Raw genomic sequence first — 19,148 nt, 5'->3', positions numbered from 1 at the left:
AGTGTTCCATGAGCACTTGAGAAGAATGTGTATTCTGTTGTTTTTGGATGGAATGTCCTATAAATATCAATTAAGTCCATCTTGTGTAATGTATCATTTAAAGCTTGTGTTTCCTTATTTATTTTCATTTTGGATGATCTGTCCATTGGTGAAAGTGGGGTGTTAAAGTCCCCTACTATGATTGTGTTACTGTCGATTTCCCCTTTTATGGCTGTTAGTATTTGCCTTATGTATTGAGGTGCTCCTATGTTGGGTGCATAAATATTTACAATTGTTATATCTTCTTCATGGATCGATCCCTTGATCATTATATAGTGTCCTTCTTTGTCTCTTGTTATAGTTTTTACTTTAAAGTCTATTTTGTCTGATATGAGAATTGCTACTCCAGCTTTCTTCTGATTTCCATTTGCATGGAATATCTTTTTCCATCCCCTCACTTTCAGTCTGTATGTGTCCCTAGGTCTGAAGTGGGTCTCTTGTAGACAGCATATATATGGGTCTTGTTTTTGTTTCCATTCAGCCAGTCTGTGTCTTTTGGTGGGAGCATTTAATCCATTTACATTTAAGGTAATTATCGATATGTATGGTTCTATTACCATTTACTGAATTGTTTCGGGTTGTTCTTGTAGGTCTTTTCCTTCTCTTGTGTTTCTTGCCTAGAGAAGTTCCTTTAGCATTTGTTGTAAAGCTGGTTTGGTGGTGCTGAACTCTCTCAGCTTTTGCTTGTCTGTAAAGGTTTTAATTTCTCCATCAAATCTGAATGAGATCCTTGCTGGGTAGAGTAATCTTGGTTGTAGGTTTTTTTCCTTCATCACTTTAAATATGTCCTGCCACTCCCTTCTGGCTTGGAGAGTTTCTGCTGAAAGATCCGATGTTAACCTTATGGGGATTCCTTTGTGTGTTATTTGTTGTTTTTCCCTTGCTGCTTTTAATATGTTTTCTTTGTATTTAATTTTTGACAGTTTGATTATTATGTGTCTTGGCGTGTTTCTCCTTGGGTTTATCCTGTATGGGAGTCTCTGTGCTTCCTGGACTTGATTGACTATTTCCTTTCCTATATTAGGGAAGTTTTCAACTATAATCTCTTCAAATATTTTCTCAGTCCCTTTCTTTTTCTCTTCTTCTTCTGGGACCCCTATAATTCGAATGTTGGTGCATTTAATGTTGTCCCAGAGGTCTCTGAGACTGTCCTCAGTTCTTTTCATTCTTTTTTCTTTACTCTGATCTGTGGTAGTTATTTCCACTATTTTATCTTCCGGGACACTTATCCGTTCTTCTGCCTCAGTTATTCTGCTATTGGTCCCATCTAGAGTATTTTTAATTTCATTTATTGTGTTTTTCATCGTTGCTTGCTTCCTCTTTAGTTCTTTTAGGTCCTTGTGAAATGTTTCTTGCATTTTGTCTATTCTATTTCCAAGATTTTGCATCATCTTTACTATCATTATTCTGAATTATTTTTCAGGTAGACTGCATATTTCCTCTTCATTTGTTAAGTCTGTTTGGTTTCTACCTTGCTCCTTCATCTGCTGTGTATTTTTCTGTTTTTCATTTTGCTTTTGTTACTGTGTTTGTGGTCTTCTTTTTGCAGGCTGCAAGTTCGTAGTTCCCGTTTTTTTTGGTGTCTGTCCCCAGTGGCTAAGGTTGGTTCAGTGGGTTGAGTAGGTTTCCTGGTTGAGGGGACTAGTGCCTGTGTTCTGGTGGATGAGGCTGGATCTTGTCTTTCTGGTGGTCAGGTCCACGTCTGGTGGTGTGTTTTGGGATGTCTGTAGCCTTATTATGATTTTAGGCAGCCTCTCTGCTAATGGATGGGGCTGTAGTCCTGTCTTGCTAGTTGTTGGGCATAGGGTGTCCAGCACTGTAGCTTGCTGGTTGTTGGGTGAAGCTTGGTCTTGGTGTTGAGATGGAGATCTCTGGGAGATTTTCACCATTTGATATTACGTGGAGCTGGGAGGTCTCTTGTGGCCCAGTGTCCTGAAGTTGGTTCTCCCACCTCAGAGACACAGCCCTGACGTCTGGCTGGAGCACCAAGAGCCTTTAATCCACACGGCTTAGAATAAAAGGAAGAAAAAATAGAAAGGAAAGAAAGGAAAGAAGGAAGGAAGGAAGGAAGGAAGAAAGGAGATAAAATAAAGTAGGATAAAATAAAGTTATTAAAATAAAAAATAATTATTAAGAAGAAAAAATTTTAAAAAGTAAAACAAACAAAACGGGACAGTCAGAACCCTAGGACAAATGGTGAAAGCAAAGCTATACAGACAAAATCTCACACAGAAGCACACACATACATGCTCACAAAAATAAAAAAAGGGGAAAAAAATAATATATCTTGCTCCCAAAGTCCACCTCCTCAACTTGGGATGATTTGCTGTCTATTCAGTTATTCCACAGATGCAGGGCACTTCAAGTTGATTGTGGAGCTTTAATCTGCTGCTTCTGAGGCTGCTGGGAGAGACCTCCCCCTCTCCTCTTTGTTTGCACAGCTCCTAGGGTTCACCTTTGGACTTGGCCCCGCCTCTGCACGTAGGTCGCCTGAGGGCGTCTGCTCTATGCTCAGACAGGACGGGGTGAAAGGAGCAGCTGGTTCGGGGGCTCTGTCTCACTCAGGCTGGGGGGAGGGTGGGGTACGGATGCGGGGCGAGCCTGTGGCGGCAGAGACCAGTGTGACTTTGCACCAGCCTGAGGCACGCCGTGTGTTCTCCCAGGGAAGCTGTCCCTGGATCCCGGGACCCTGGCAGTGGTGGGCTGCACAGACTCCTGGGAGGGGAGGTGTGGAGAGTGGGCTTCTTGGTGGCTGCAGCAGCAGCCTTAGCGTCTCATGCCCGTCTCTGGGGTCTGCGCTGATAGCCGCGGCTCGCGCCCGTTTCTGGAGCTCCTTTATGTGGCGCGCTTAATCCCCTCTCCTCACACCCCAGGAAGCAAAGAGGGAAGAAAAGGTCTCTTGCCTCTTCGGCAGCTCCAGACTTCTCCCGGACTCCCTCCTGGCTAGCCGTGGCTCACTGGCCCCCTTCAGGCTATGTTCACGCCGCCAACCCCAGTCCTCTCCCTGGGATCCGACCAAAGCCCGAGCCTCAGCTCCCAGCCCCCGCCCGTCCCGGCGGGTGAGCAGACAAGCCTCTTGGGCTGGTGAGTGCTGGTCGGCCCTGATCCTCTGTGCGGGAATCTCTCCGCTTTGCCCTCCGCACCCTGTTACTGCACTCCCCTCCGTGGCTCCGAAGCTTCCCCCCCTCCGCCACCCGCAGTCTCCGCCGGCGAAGGGGCTTCTAGTGTGTGGAAACCTTTGCTCCTTCACAGCTCCCTCCCACTGGTGCAGGTCCCGTCCCTATTCTTTTGTCTCTGTTTATTCTTTTTTCTTTTGCCCTACCCAGGGACATGGGGAGTTTCTTGCCTTTTGTAAGGTCTGAGGTCTTCTGCCAGCGTTCAGTGGGTGTTCTATAGGAGCAGTTCCACGTGTAGATGTATTTCTGATGTATCTGTGGGGAGGAAGGTGATCTCCGTGTCTTACTCCTCCGCCATCTTCTCTCTCTCTCCTAATCTTCTTAAAGTACCATGAACAGTGCCTGAAATACAACAATACTCAACAAATTATAGATAGTATAATTGATATTATGTTCCAATGAGTTTAAGCCCCAGAACAATGTTCTGGTCTTAAAATCTACCCACATTGTTTAAATGTCCAATGCATTTCCACCATTTTGGATCTCTGCTTCTTTCCATATTGTAATTAGCAGGGCCATATGACATCCTTTATCACCAAAGCTGTCTTCTTATAAACAAATGTAAATTGCAACATTTCTTTCCTCCTTTGTAAATGTGTTATAAACATTTAAACTTTAAGCATGTGTTTTTGAAATACCATATGTTTTCTTGCCTTGATCCAGCATTTACAGTGGAAATATCTTGCTCTGAGAGTATGAAGTCTAATCAGCTGTCCCACATTAATCACCCAGTTTGCTTCCCTGGTCTTGGCTATGTCCTTGCTCTCCTGGAAACATTTGATTTTCAGGTTGCATTTTTCCTTCTTGATTGTCTTCTCCCCTCTTTTCAAGGCAATGTGGAATAATTTCTCTGGATAATTTTTTTTTCTGCCAAAATAGAGACCATTTTTTTTTTTTTTTTTTTTTTTTTGTGGTATGCGGGCCTCCCTCTGTTGTGGCCTCTCCCGTTGCGGAGCACAGGCTCCGGACGCACAGGCTCAGCGGCCATGGCTCACGGGCCCAGCCGCTCCGCGGCACGTGGGATCCTCCCAGACCGGGGCGCGAACCCGGTTCCCCTGCATCGGCAGGCGGACGCGCAACCACTGCGCCACCAGGGAAGCCCCCTAGAGACCATTTTAATTAGTCCCTTGATGATGTAAAAGATGACAAATTTGAACAAGAATGACTTTGTCATTTCCTGTTATTTGCAACTGTTTTCATGAATGGTTTTCTGAAATCAAAAATAGCTAACAGGTAGGGAGTGAGAAGAGGAAATAGAATGACCTCTGGACATGACACACCATTTTCTGGTAATCTTTATGTTTTCCCTTTGTGTGTCTCTTGCCGTTGACTGTCTGTTGGGAAACTGCTGGCTCTTATTATCATCACTTTGAACAGTGGTGTAACTACATTATGTAAAGGTGTCCTGCATCCTGGGGCCGGGGAAGAAGAGTCTTTGTTTTATTAGCCTGGCAGTTCACAGCAACTTGAATTGAAATTGATGTGATCAGAACAGCAGTGCCGTATCTTCTGATTACCTAGGTAGAAAGAATATTGGCTGACACAGAACCTGGCACAAGTGTTCCTTAAATCTGATTGTTCTGCCTAGCAGGAAGCTGAAAGCCATCCAGCCTGAATTTCCCAGTAGAATTGCAATGAATGATGAGTGGTTAGAGATAAATGAAAAGTAAGAAAATCCATAGATGAATTAATAAGGAGGAGAGATGAGCAATATGCAAGGTGAGGGTGACAGAGTATACATAGAGTACACATCTGCTCACATATGGGGGTGACTGAGGAGGATGGCATGCTTCTACATGCCAAATGCCTGCTGTTCTTATGTGCGCTTTATACTATGTTAGCAGAGGCGAACTGTGTAATGTATGACTATATGAGTCTGTGTATGGAGCATGTGTATTGTTGGTGAGTCTTGTGGGAAATGCAGAGGGTGACACAGTTGTCATTAAAATCAGTCACTTTATTCACTCCTTGCAACCTTACGACAAATGTGGTTCTCTCTACGTTAGAACTATATGTGTCTGTGTGATGAGGTAGGGAAATGTTGGGGACAAAGTGTTGGGGACCCATCTTACATGGTTTAGTTATTGAAATACCAGAATTTCCCCTCAGTGTGAGTTGACCATTGGCCATGGACCCCATTCAAAAGAGTCAAGACACGTGAGCCAGGAAAGTAGGCTACAGAGAAAAAAATGCTAGAGAGTGATTTTTGTTGATGCAAGATCATACTAAGTAGATGATATTTGGGGTACCATTATGTGCCAGGCACTTTATAAAAAACCTTTCATAATTATCTCATTCAGTCTATATGTTCACTTTATGACACAGGGACTATAATCATCACGCCCATTTATAGGAAAATGGAGTCAGAGAGAATGCAATCATTTTTATAAGATTACAAAGCTAGTAAATGGCAGAATTAGGATCTGAACCCTAATATGAAACTCATAGCTAGAAACTATTATGTGTGTCCAGAAAGATCAGTATTTAGGCTTGTATTTGATTGTGGCCGAGTAATAACCCTAAGATAGAAGCACACTAAAGAGCGGGATAAATAGTATTAGATTTTACCTAGCTATAGAGGAAACCAGACAGGAAGAAGAAAATGGTCTGAGGAAAAGCCAGCATAAACAGAATCAGCATATGATTGCTGTGGACCTCTTTGCCATCTTCTGAACCAAGTCCTGAGCCTGCAGTTATAGGTAAATTCAGGCTGTGTTATCCTGTGGCTCCCAGTTTTGTCTGGTGGATATATTTGTGCAAGAGAATCCTAGAAATAAGTGTCCTAAAATTCTGTCATTCCTGAATAGCATAAATTCTCCAGTGGCACCGTGTGGGATGGGTCACAGAAGACAGCATGCCTGATGGTGGCCAGAGCAAAAGAGATGTGATGAGAGTGTCTGAGATGTGTGATTCCTAGTGTATTCCTCTGGTGTGGGTGATGAGAGTGGGTCTGACAGCTTTGGACAATATCCTCCCTCCTCTGGGAAGGAGGTATCAATTAATGATGATGAAGAGCCCTTTGGCTTAATGGACAACAACAGTTCACCCCAGCCAAGAGAAAGGGTTGTGTTGGGAATGAAGTCACCTGGCTGACAAATTCAGAATACACAGAATGTATGAGTGAGGCACAGTGAGCTGCATGAAAGACGCAACCAATGACTGATTCATGTTCTGTTACACACATAGTGTCTTCTGTACGTTATGAATACCTTCTCGTTAAAAGAGAAAGCTCCATAGTTCTGATGATGTAGCTTACACCTTGATTCTTGGGAAAAGACTACCTCTTACAATCCAGCGTAAGAGATAGGGAGGAAAAATGCTCTCCCATCCAGGACATAGTTATTACAGGACATAGAATATACCATTTAATTATTTAAGGCTGCTCTTTCCCCGGGTCAGTGGTGCTGCCTGACCAAGGCCACTGGGAAGGAAAGAACACTTAGACATTTTTGGCAATGGGTTCCCTGATGTCAGAGGCACCCCTGACCCCTGATGAGTATGTATCTCTCCTGGCGGGGGTCCTCTCTTTAGAACAGAAAAATATCCTATCTCCAAAGGCCAAAGAAATCATCGTGATGAATATGTTCTCTTTCTTGCCATTGTTGTTGATTCATATTTTTATTCTCTTCAAATTTTAACACTTCAGATTTGTAATTAAAGTCTGAGACAGAGAGGGTGGGAGGAATCAGCTCCCAATCAGCATGGGAGGCAGAAATAAGCAAAAACTCCTGTGTAAGATCTTCCCAACTTAGCCTCTGTGCAGAACATATGAAAGATCAGGACTGGAGAGTACCCTCTAGAGGTGAATATTAAAAAACAAAGAAGATATCTGGGGTTCATTCTTTAAATCACCAAAGAAATACAAGTCTCAGCACCTAGCACATTCTAACTCTTAAAAAAAACCCTGCTGCATGAATGTAAAGTTACTTAGACATTCTAGGTGCTATATTTCCAGTGCTTAGAATGCATGATAAGTGATAGATATTCAAAAAATATTAATTGAACAACTATTGAGTACATGTACTAAAGAATGAATGAAAGACAACTTCCTATAATGTCCATATATATGATATTTCTCTCAGGAAGCTCTAGGATGAGAAAGAAGTTTGAAGAACTAGTACTGCCAAAGGGTTAAGTGCTTGAGCTCTGAGATAGACAGACTGTTGTGGAGTCCATTGCTAAGGTCCTCCAGGGAATGACCTTAGGCAAGTGACTGACACCATCCAGACTTTGGTTCTTGCATGTGTGAAATGAGGATGTATTGAGTCTACCACTTAGATTGATGTGCTTAGGCTTGCAAAGCATTTCATGTAGTGTCTGACATTTCTTAAATACTCAGTAAGTTTGGGGCACTATTAATGTTGTTCGGTCTTCTAATGCAGAATTCTACCTATTTCATTAAAAACAAATAAAAGGACTTCTTGTACAAAGTGACTTTTCAGTTATTGATTTTAAGGAGGGAATATGGTGGATTGAATGATAAATCAAAAGTTATACTCAAGTGGGAGACAGTGATGTGAGAGATGACAAGAGAAGTTGTGAAGAATTAACATGTGGTAAGGAGTGTTAGGAGTACAAGAGACATTTCCAGGAAGACTGATGCCCTTGAGAAGCTTATATCGTTGTTGAGAGCAAAGATGTAGGTACCATCTATACAAATTGGAGGACAGAGAAGAAGAGCTGGGGACAGTCAGGATGAAAAAGAGGTCCTGGTTTCTGGAGAAAGGCTTTCTGAGCTGGGCCTTGAAGGATAGATAGGGAGAGGCATGTTGGGATGCTGTCTAAGAGAGTGGGAAACATGATCAAAGAAAGTGAGAGGAGAGAAGGGAAGGTAGCATTTTGAGGCTATCACCCTGGGGAACGGTCAGTGTACTGTTGTACTTTGTGTTGGCTTGAGGTTTGAGCTGTAACACTTCATATTTAAAAATCTAATCAAAATGTTATGTTGGCTTATATGATGATATTAGAGAATAAGAAATAATTACTAATACCTTTGAAACTTCTGGCATCAAATTCCCCCGTATGAGAGGCAAAGAAAGAAAAGTGGCTTCTCAACACACTCAGCATCTTTGTGCAAAATTCAGAAAGGTAGAAAAGCTAATAACAGCTCTTTCCCTGAAAGGAGACAAACTCCCAACAGTGAGATGTATCATCCTCACAGGAATATGTTCCTTGGAACTCTGTGTCTATGTGGAGGCATGTCTTCCAGTAGGAATAGTAGTTTTCCTCCTACCCCCCCGCCCCATCCCACCATGGTCCCACCCCAGTCTACATGCTGTGGATGCAGAGGGAGGTTGTCTGGCAACAGAAACATGTCCCTCATCCTCAGCAGAAGCCCAGACCTAACACATACACACACACACACATTAATACACATATGCATACATGTACACACAAGTACACACACACACACATTCTACATTTTGGGCACTAATACTGCTCCCTTGGTATCCAAAGTTCTACAGTTAAGAGGGTAGAAGTTCTAGAGACGTATGATGAGACCTCACAATAGGCAAGCACCGAGACACATAGACAGACTTCTCAGGCTCGGGGAAAAGGAACCTTGAATGGCACAAAACCCTAAGAGAGGCAGGGGTGACCATCTTTGCAGACCAGGCCAAAGAAGCCAAAACAAATAAGTGATAGATAGATAGATAGATAGATAGATAGATAGATAGATAGATAGCACCTCAAATGGGATTTTCACAGGTTAAGTGCCTTGGTAACAAGAGGAAAATAAGAAGGCACTCTCCAGCTCTGTACCCTATTGTGACACATTCCCTCAGCTTTGCCAAGTTTCTATTCCTCAAGATAAACCTGAAGCCCAGGCTGCCAGAGATGAATTACAAAGCACAGCCTGTCTGCTCAAGTGGCATTTGATAATGCCATGCAGTCGGGGGCCAATAAATTCACCACTTCTGCAGATCAAATGCACCAGCTTCCTTTTTTAAAAAAAAATACATTTATTTATTTATTTTTGGTTGTGTTGGGTCTTCATTGCTGCGTGTGGGCTTTCTCTAGTTGCGGCGAGCGGGGGCTACTCTTCGTTGCAGTGCACAGTTTTCTCACTGCGGTGGCTTCTCTTGTTGTGGAGCACAGGCTGTAGGCATGCAGGCTTCAGTAGTTGCAGCACGTGGGCTTCACTGGTTGTGGCATGAGGGCTCAGTAGTTGTGGCTCGTGGGCTCTAGAGCGCAGGCTCAGTAGTTGTGGCACATGGGCTTAGTTGCTCCGCGGCATGTGGGATCTTCCCAGACCAGGGATCGAACCCGTGTTCCCTGCATTGGCAGGCGGATTCTTAACCACTGAGCCACCAGGGAAGTCCCAAATGCACCAGCTCCTAAACACGTACAGCCCTGCTCTGACACCTGGGCCAAAAGAGAGACAGGGCAGGGAGGGAAATGGGGAAGGGAACTACCGGGATGGGTAATATTTTTATCCATTCTCTACATCTTGTAAACTTCTAGAGTGTTGCATGGTTATGACAGTGTCACTTCTCTTGTTTGGGACTGCTGTGGAGGGAAAACAGGTATGACTGCAGGAAAATTCTGATTTATGAAATTGAATCTTTAAAGAATTGGCAGTTTAGTCATTTAAATATGTAACAGCCTCTCGAACATATGCTAAACCAACATGAGCTTCCCTGGTGGGTAGTCCTTATGGAGCCAAAATAGTGAATAACTATCAGTAAATAATATTTGTAATTAACATATCGTTGTTGGGAGGTAGAGTACTTCTGGAAATTTACATCTTCCACATTCATGGGGGATCCACAATGTGTAAGAAAGTGTTCTGGCTACTGTTACTGGCCCCAAATGAGGCTTGTTTCCCTAAGTAGTTCACAGTATTCCGCCCAGAAACTCGTTTATACCGTTCATTTGCTCAACAGATTTGTTGTTCCAAAGGAGTACAAAGTTGGCTCAACTCTAAATGATCCCAGATGCCAAAACAGCAGGTACAAACTAATGAGGTTTGACTGTGTCAAAAGCAAAGGCAAAACGTGCGTGTTCTATTGATCGAAGCCCAGCCTCTTTGAATTGACAGTCAGAGCTGTATTTGTTGAAAGAATGTTGAAGTCCAACAGATTTGGGTGTGAACCCCAGCTCTCTGTTATCTTAAGCAATTAAATTTTCCTTATGCCTTGGTTTCCTCATCTATAGAATCGGGATAATAACTGTTATGCAGGTTTATAGTGAATATTGGCGGTTTTACGTATAAAGTACTAGGTATAGTGGTTCATATGTGACAAGGACTGATACCATGGTTTCATCCTTCTGCTTAAAAATGTTCATATTATAATATAAAGGGGCTGAGTTAAGTTAAATGGGTTCAGATACGCTTGCCAGCTTATTCACTTACTCCCTGTCTGTGCTCCAGAAAGACAATCTAAGTTTCCGTTCCCTCATCCTCAAATGAGGCTGATGGTAACTATATCTCCTGGCTTTTGTGAGCATTAAATAGGATAACCTTTGCATAGTGTTGGAATGCACTTGTCAACACATTTCAGACCCTTTTTTCACTGCCCTCAAGTTTTCCTGGGTTGTCATAATTTCAAGCAGAGTCAAATATATATAAATATGTTTCTTAAGTTCTAAAACGCGTGAAAAACAAGACACACAATTAATGATTTGCTACTGCACAGTTTGGCAACTTCTCAATTGTTACCTCTTTCCTAAGATATGAAAGAGAGAAGGCAATCATATTGTCAGAGCCAAATAATTCATAAGGACTGTTTATAGTAGGAACAATAGTGTTATAGAAGTGGAGGAGGGATTATTTGACAATTTAGGGAAACCACTGCTTCTTTAAGTTTAAAAGCTGTTCTCTTTTGCTCAATGTATTTTGGTAGCTTAATAGAGAGAGCTTTTACAGAAAAAGAAAAGTAACAGTAATTGGATCCTGAGTTTTAACTGACCTCTTTTAATTGCCCAAGGCTGTAGATAGTGCAGTGATTTAGTCATTAAGGGCAGGGGCTGTGAAGCCACAGAGCTCTGGGTTAAAATCTCTGGTGCACCACTTACTATGTGTATTAACATTAGGCATTGTGACCTTGGGCAAGTCACTTTACCTGAGTGAGCCTTAGTTTCCTCATTTGTGAAACAGAGTAAGTGAGACTTATCCAAAAGGACCATTATAAGAATTAAGTGAGATAAAGTATTTAAGACTATGAGTGCTATGCCTAAAATAAAAGTAACCCCTATTTATTTATCATTTGTCAAGCACAGAACCAACAGCATCAGAGTTTATCTGTAGGCAACAGTAAGCTGCTACCAACCTACCATAGGGGAGATAAGAAGCCTCTATCAAATTTGCATTAAGACCCTCATACCACAAGGGGCACGGGTCTGTTGTCTTCTGTCCCAGGGGATCATTATACACAAGCATGACCCTCACCCTCTTTCCTCCAAGACAAGTGCTCACAGCTGAATTTGGCAGTCTTTTTTTTTTTTTTTAAGTAAAACAACAAGATTTCTTCTCAAATTGATGTATTTTTCAGCCATGTCGATTTTTCCCAGGTAGCAGGGATAAAGGGAATGTTCTTGGCTAACAAGAAGATTGACAACCAAGTGAAGACTTTCATCACGTACAACAAAGGCAGAGACTGGCGTTTGCTGCAGGCCCCGGACACGGACCTAAGGGGGGACCCTGTGCACTGCTTGCTGGTGAGTCTTCGTATTGGGGCAACGTGTCCCACACGGTGAGGGCTGGAGATGGAGGTTCAACAAGCAGAGGAACATGTTTCCAGGGCTTCTTGTTCAACTGATGAACAGAAGGGGACAGGGAAGGGTGTGAAGGCAGTGTCTAGAAAAGAATCATAGCTCTGCCTCTTGTGATTGGACCAAAGTGATAAGAGAACATGAGTAAGTTTCTTGCTCATTTTAAGGATGTTCAGTTGACGCCCAATTTCTGATGAGGACCTCATAGTTTAAGGGAGAGTATGATAGTTTCCATCTATGATGGGGAAATGTACCCTTACTTTCCTGGGAATAACCTGTTTTGGATCTAATGATACATAAATTCAGCTGTAGAATTGATGAACTGAATGCAGAATTGTGTAGGTGTATTTTCCAGTGGAGATGTTTATTCATATTTTCAGAGGAATTTATGCCTCAAACCAAGGTAAGAACCACTGATTTAAATCCTTAATCAGTACTCTTTATAATATGTTCCATTCATTTATGTCATTGTATAAAGCTGGTGTTGGTAAACCATGGCCTGTGGGGCAAATCTGGCCCACTGCTTGTTTCTTTAAATAAAGTTTTATTGGAATGTAGTCATGCTTATTCATTTATATATTGTCTATGGCTGCTTTTGCTCTACAATGGCAGACTTGAGTAGTCATGACAGAAACTGTACGGTCCACCAATAAGATTTTATTTATTTATTTATTTATTTATTTATTTTTTGCGGTATGCGGGCCTCTCACTGTTGTGGCCTCTCCCGTTGCAGAGCACAGGCTCCGGACGCGCAGGCTCAGCGGCCATGCCGCTCCGCGGCATGTGGGATCCTCCTGGACCGGGGGCATGAACCCGTGTCCCCTGCATCAGCAGTCGGACTCTCAACCACTGCGCCACCAGGGAAGCCCAAGATATTTATTATCTGGCCCTTAAAAACAAAAGTTTGTTGACCTTTGCTTTGAAGTATGGCTTTTTAAAAATTGCCTAACATTTGGGCAATAAGTAGATCAGATCAGTGTATTTATGTATTTGATTATATGATGGTATCCAAGAGAGGGATCAAAAATGGGTCTTGCCTTCAAGGAGTTTTCTGTCTACCTGAGGGGGAATAGATTAATGAGTGAAAGATTATAAGGTCACATCTCACTCCTCTTAGTAGTTCTGGGGCCTTCCCTGTACTTGACACATGAATAGTTACTGAGTGAATGAAGAAGGAGGGGAAGAAGAGATTAATTGTAAAACAAAGAATCATTAAATGCTAATTTCTAGAAAACAATTCCAAAGTTGTATTTAAATGCCTGAAAAGGAGAGACCAGTCTGTAAAGCTAGAGGAGACACCTCTTAGTTTTAGTAAGAAGGGCTTGATTTATATCAATATTCCCACCCGGGGCTTCCCTGGTGGTGCAGTGGTTGAGAGTCCGCCTGCCGATGCAGGGGACACGGGTTCATGCCCCGGTCCGGGAGGATCCCACGTGCCGTGGAGCGGCTGGGCCCGTGAGCCATGGCCGCTGAGCCTGCGTGTCCGGAGCCTGTGCTCCGCAACGGGAGAGGCCACAACAGTGAGAGGCCCGCGTACCGCAAAATAAAAAAAAAAAAAAAAATTCCCACCCGTCATACAATCCCAACTTTAATGTTTTGCCCACTCAGCGTTCTTCCTTCTGTCCCATGAAGTCTGAGCAGTCACTCTGCAGGTTCATCTCCTACAGCTGTAGGCGGGTCACCCTCCCAGTCGAGAAAATGCCAGCAGCCATAGCTTGACCTTATTAGTTGCAGAGGATATCGCAGTTGTCACCACGCATCAGGGGAAGCAGTTTGAAATTCAGCCTCCCACTCAGCTTCTATCCTTATTACTGGCAACTTACGGGGGTGGAGTGTGGGGGAAAGCCATTTGTTAGAGTACGTACACAAATCCAGTTGCAGAGTAAGTAAATGTAACGGTCACTTACTGAATGCCTACTTTATGCAAGACATGCTTCAATAGCATTTTAAAGACATGCCCACCTTCCTCCTTCAGCAGTCCACACTGGAGCAATGTGATATTTAGCCAAAGATGCATGAGATGCACCAGCGCCTTAAGGTGGTCCTCCATCCCATCATGTGCTTTGGTGATTGAACGTCCATGAGAGAGAATTAACCATATCACCTAAAGAGGCTTTCCTGGGTGCTCTGGCATCATAAATGGACCATTAGAAATGCCTCTTACACAAAGCACTGTGGATGGTGTTCATGGCTCCACCCCCAGCCCGTGTTAGGAAGTCTTGCTGCTCTGCCTCGGAATTATAAATGCAGTATCAACTCACATCCCCATCTCGGCTGGGACCATCCTAATATAAGCCACCATCATTCTTCCCTTCCCCTACAGTGACAGGCTGTTCCTCCTGTCTCTACCTGGCAATCTCGTCTCTCCATAGCAGCCAATGCATCCTTTTTTTAAATCCAACTTTATTGAGTTGAAACATGCCTACATAAAGATTACCCATTTTAAGAGTACAGTGATAAATCTTGACAAATGTATAGACCCGTGAAACCACTACCACAGTCAAGACAGAACATTTTCATCACCCTAAAACATTGCTTTGTGCCTCTTCACAGGCACTATTCACACCCTTGGCCCTAGACCACCTCCGATCTGCTTTCTTTTGTGAGAGATTCGATTGCTCTTTTCTAAAATTTTATGTAAATGGTATCAACCTGAGCTTTAAAAATCAGAGCATGTCCCTCCTACACTTAACCTTCTAATGACTTTCTAATTCAGGTGGAATGAAATTCAGGTACTTAACATGGTCTGCAAGATTCCACACGGTCTGGCCCCTGTCTGTTTCTCCTGCCTGGTCTCCAGACTTTCCTTCCTTCCTTCCGCATAGGCCACGGTGGGGGAGAAGGGCGCACCTTCCCATACCATTAGCTCACCGCCCTTGTTTACGTCCCAGGCTCTGCATTTGCCGTTGTATCTCTTAAAATGCCCCTCTCCTAGTGTGTTTTTTTCTTGGCATTCAGACCTTGCTTGATTACCTGCATCTCGGAGAGCTTCCTCGAGCAGTCTCTGAAGTTGCACTTGGTCCAGTCTTTTTTATTCGTGGCCTTCCTCACTCTCTTAAATCAGCACACGCATTTGTTGACTTGCTTGTCCACCTTCCCCCACGCGCTGTGAGCTCCGTGAGCATAGAGGCTGTGGCTGTCTTTTTGGTCATTCCAGAGAACTGGCTCAAGAATCATACTTGACACATGGTGGGTGCTCAACACATCTGTTGTTGAGGGTGTTGTCTTTGAAGCAGACGCGCCAGGGATAATAGACGTTTGAGTTTCATAGTTGGACTTTAGTGGGAGCCTTTCCTGCCATTAATAGTCACACTGAAAGATTTGTCATAATATCCACCTTCTGAAGCTCGTGGGCATCCGTTGACCCCAAAGTTAACCAAATCAGTAGGCTCGTTAAGATTGAGGAAAGATGAATCAATGAGACATGGATGTATGGTACCCAGGAGTCTTTTGACCTTCCTCCCACCATTAACCCTGTTGTTTAATGTAGTTTTAATCTGAGCTTTAGAAAACAGCAGTAGGGTGAGGAGAGGAAAATGACAGAAGGAAGGGGAAACCACAATAATTTTATAAAACTCTGCCGAGGCACACAATAGGAAAGAAAATCTTTGAGCTCCAGGAGATCCAGACTGTTAAAACCTTCCTCAGGTTTGGGAGCTGGTAGCAGAGAGGAGACAAAAAGTGATTTTTAGATTGTGAATACTTGGAAAGTGACAGTGTCACCGAAAGCACAGCCTAGTGATTAGAAAAGAGATTTTTTTTTTCCAGCAGGGCTATTACAAATGTGGAACAAGTTCAGAATTGCAGCCCCAAATGGAATGTTCCTGGTAAAATGTATTCTATAGAAGTAAGACATCCAGGGTAATTTGAGGCTGTAGTTTTAGGACTTCTAGAGTGATTGCCTGGAGGGTTCAGCTGGGATTTCTTTCCTCTGAAGACTGCATTGTACAGTTAGATGGGGTGTTACAGGTCATGGTCCACCTGACTCCAGAACCTCAGGATTAGGCTCCCAAGAGGCAAGATGTGAGCTGAGCCTGTGGCCCATCCTCAGGCCCTGAGGGGAAGCATAGTGTTTCATGGAGAGAGGCCGTGACTTCTTCGTGGATTCAGTTAGTAGTTTCCTACTGGAGCTAAGCAGCCAGCTACCCCAGGAGACTCTTGACTCTGCTTCCCCCACCTTTGTACTGGCTGTGACTCTCCATGTTCTGCTGAATTGGAGCAGTGCTGAATGCCCCATACCCAGCCAACTGGCCCAGGGACCTCCCTCTTCTTTGCCATTGACTCCTTACTAAAAATCAAATGGATTCCATGCTCTAACTCAGGATCAGAAACTGCACAAATGTGTGTGTAGGATGTGGATTTGGGGAATGCTTTTTGGGAGCCTACCTGCTGCCTTTTTTTTTTTTTTTTTTTTTTTTTTGCGGTACGCGGGCCTCCCTCTGCCGCGGCCTCTCCCGTTGCGGAGCACAGGCTCCGGACGCGCCGGCTCAGCGGCCATGGCTCACGGGCCCAGCCGCTCCGCGGCACGTGGGATCTTCCCGGACCGGGCCACGAACCCGTGTTCCCCTCATCGGCAGGCGGACTCTCAACCACTGCGCCACCAGGGAAGCCCCTACCTGCTGCCTTATTTATGAAAGCTCTAAGCTGGCTTTTCAGTACAGTATTCAGATTAGGAGCCCTCGGGTTAAAGGTACCATGAAGATGAGATGTAGAGGCTATTAATTCAGAGATTAGGGGTAAAGAGGAAGTGAACTGAGAAGCTGGTTGACTTTCAAATACGGAACAGTGTTTTAGGTTGATTTATTTCATGGCGGGGGAATGTCTTGGATCATTTAGTACTTCTCCACTGGCCACTCACAGTGCTAGGAAGACAGCAGCTCAGCTCGTTCATGGATCAGTTGAATTCAACAGGCATTTACTGAACACTTGCAATGGCCAGAAGATTTTGTTGGTTAAAATAAGAAATAAAAGAATAAGGCAAAAGAAGAGGTCCACGATGGGCTTTGAGAGTTTGTGAACTCCCTGAATTTGAATGCAGAACCCTGTGTGTGTGCTTCCTTTGTGTGCTTTTTCTTGGGAAAGAGTTCTCAATTTGCATCAGATTCTCAAACTCTGTACTTGAGCCCGAAAAGATTAAAGACTAAGGATCTAGTTGCTCCTAGCACTGACCAACTGATGGTATTCCATGCCCCTTGACTATGCGTGAGTCATGACAACAGGCAGCTTCCAAACATGTATGCTGTTCCCTCCATTCTTGGTAGGTCAGCTATTAGGTCATGGTGGTTTCAGTGTACAGTTCTGTATTTTTTTAATAGGAAAAGTCAAGGGAACTAGAGAGAGGTCTTTGGGATAAGCTGTGTTTTAACTCATACTGAATTGGAGATAACTCTGGAAAGATGTTCGGCTATTCAGTGTATGTTCGCTAACGGGAGAGAAGAAGGCAGGAAGGCAGAGGTGGACAAAGTGCCTCCTGCCTGGGAAAAATGTGCCTAAGAATTGGAGAGCCTTGTCTTGTGTTTTCCAGGAGTTTGCCATGGCCTGATAGCCATTATAACAACCCCTGTATTAATCTTTGGTGACTTAATTTTGATAAATGTCCCAAACTGTTCAAGTATAAGAGTTTAAGTTAAAAAAAGTGAATGTGAATCACCTAACATTGTTTTTCTGTAAACACTGATGTGTTCATAACTTCCTTGAAAAAAATGGAAGAAAGGGAAAAAAAAAGCCACAGAATATTTTGCTTGTACCAGTTGGGGGCAATCCAGTACCACAAATGTGAGAGTGGAGAAAAAAGTCCACGAAAAAGATCATTTCTGATGTTGCTGCTACTGCATGAACTGGTGACGGGGCCGCCCCGTCGGCCATAGGGGAGCCGATGCAAATTCCCCCCCCAAAAAAAAAAAAGACCAGATGTCTTTTCCTCCCAGATTAATTTATCTCAGGCCTCTGAAAGCCAGAGCAACAGCGCAGTGTTGAAATGGCCAAATGAAAATGGCCTCTTTCTCTTGTAATGGCAAGTGGCCTCTATCAAATAATTCTGGGGTCAGGTGGCAACTTCGGTTCGCAATCTTCCAGACTGCAGGGCGATGAAGTACGTGGCCGGTGGCTGGCTCAAGACTGCAGCCTGGGTGCTCCCTGGGCCAGGGATGTCCTGCTCTGTTGTGGGGTACAAAAGGCCCTCCACTCAGCCTGTATGTCTAGGTATAATCCCCAAGTGGTGATCACTGCTTTGAAGGCCATGGAGAGCCTCACATTATGCTGATGATGTGGTTTATATGTGAGCCCATGTACTTCTGGCATTGTTCTGAGTAAAACAGTAAAGTAAGGTCTTTCGTGTCCTAACTTGAAAGTGTTGCTTGATATTTCAAGTGTTTATTGACTGTCTTTTTTAGATTCTAGGTAAGGTTTTACAGAAGATGCAAAGTAGTACTTGATGTTCCCTCTGTATTTGTAGAGTGTATCTCTTAGGGGGATAAAACTGTGCATACCTCAAATAGATGATCCAGGATTGTATGGTAAAAATCAACCGTGGTACATCCGAGAAGGAGATCCTGACAGGCCGCAGTTGTCAGGAAAATTTTCATGGAACAGTGGTTTGACACCTCTGCTTTATCGTTTCTCAGCATCTGCCTGAGTGTTGGTCAGCACTGCCCTGGGGCCTCTGCAACATACAGTACCTGCTCTAGTCTGCCTCTCGGACAAAAGGAAGCCAAGTTTTTGGGTCTGATTGTTTCTTCTTATAGGGGTGGTCTTCTTACTCTTATGGAACACTGTAGAGTAAAAATTCCTTTTTTGAAAGCTTTACATGAAATTTTCATGCAAAACCAATAATTTATTACGATCATCATTCCTTGAGAGTTTACTCTCTGTGTTGGCAGTGAGGAAAAGACCCTATTATGAGCCACTGTTTTATTTCACCGGTGTTTCGGCTGCTTTTATTCTTGAGTTTCATTTTTAGTTTGTCATTTACTGTGTCCCATATACCTGTAATCATTGTATCTCTGTAGCACTCTGAATACCTGCTGGCTGAGACTTACAGAGCCGAATGAAAGTAATAACAGAGATACATTGGTGATTCCAAAATCTCAAGTCGATAAGATTAGAAAATAATCTTCCTGAGATTTGAAAAGAGATGTGGGTTCAGACACAAACTTGTAGTTTTTTTTTTGTTTTGTTTTGTTTTTTTTTTTTTTTTTTGCGGTACGCGGGCCTCTCACT

At 43.5% G+C, this 19,148-nt stretch overlaps 1 protein-coding gene across 4 annotated transcripts in view; it reads left to right on the top strand.

Moving 5' to 3' along the window:
- The window catches only part of SORCS1 (sortilin related VPS10 domain containing receptor 1), a 587,212-nt gene that overhangs the window by 457,049 nt on the left and 111,015 nt on the right, over positions 1-19,148 (top strand). For all 4 annotated transcript variants that reach the window (XM_055081262.1, XM_024121364.1, XM_024121365.1 and 1 more), the window contains exon 10: positions 11,730-11,876. In XM_055081262.1, the coding sequence (XP_054937237.1) occupies positions 11,730-11,876 (147 nt within the window). The remainder of the gene's footprint in view (positions 1-11,729; positions 11,877-19,148) is intronic.

The sequence above is a fragment of the Physeter macrocephalus genome, chromosome 20 (assembly GCF_002837175.3).
Source record: "Physeter macrocephalus isolate SW-GA chromosome 20, ASM283717v5, whole genome shotgun sequence".
Taxonomy (NCBI): Eukaryota; Metazoa; Chordata; class Mammalia; order Artiodactyla; family Physeteridae; genus Physeter; species Physeter macrocephalus.
Note: the sequence above shows the minus strand (reverse complement) of the source record. Positions and strands in the feature narration are given on the sequence as shown.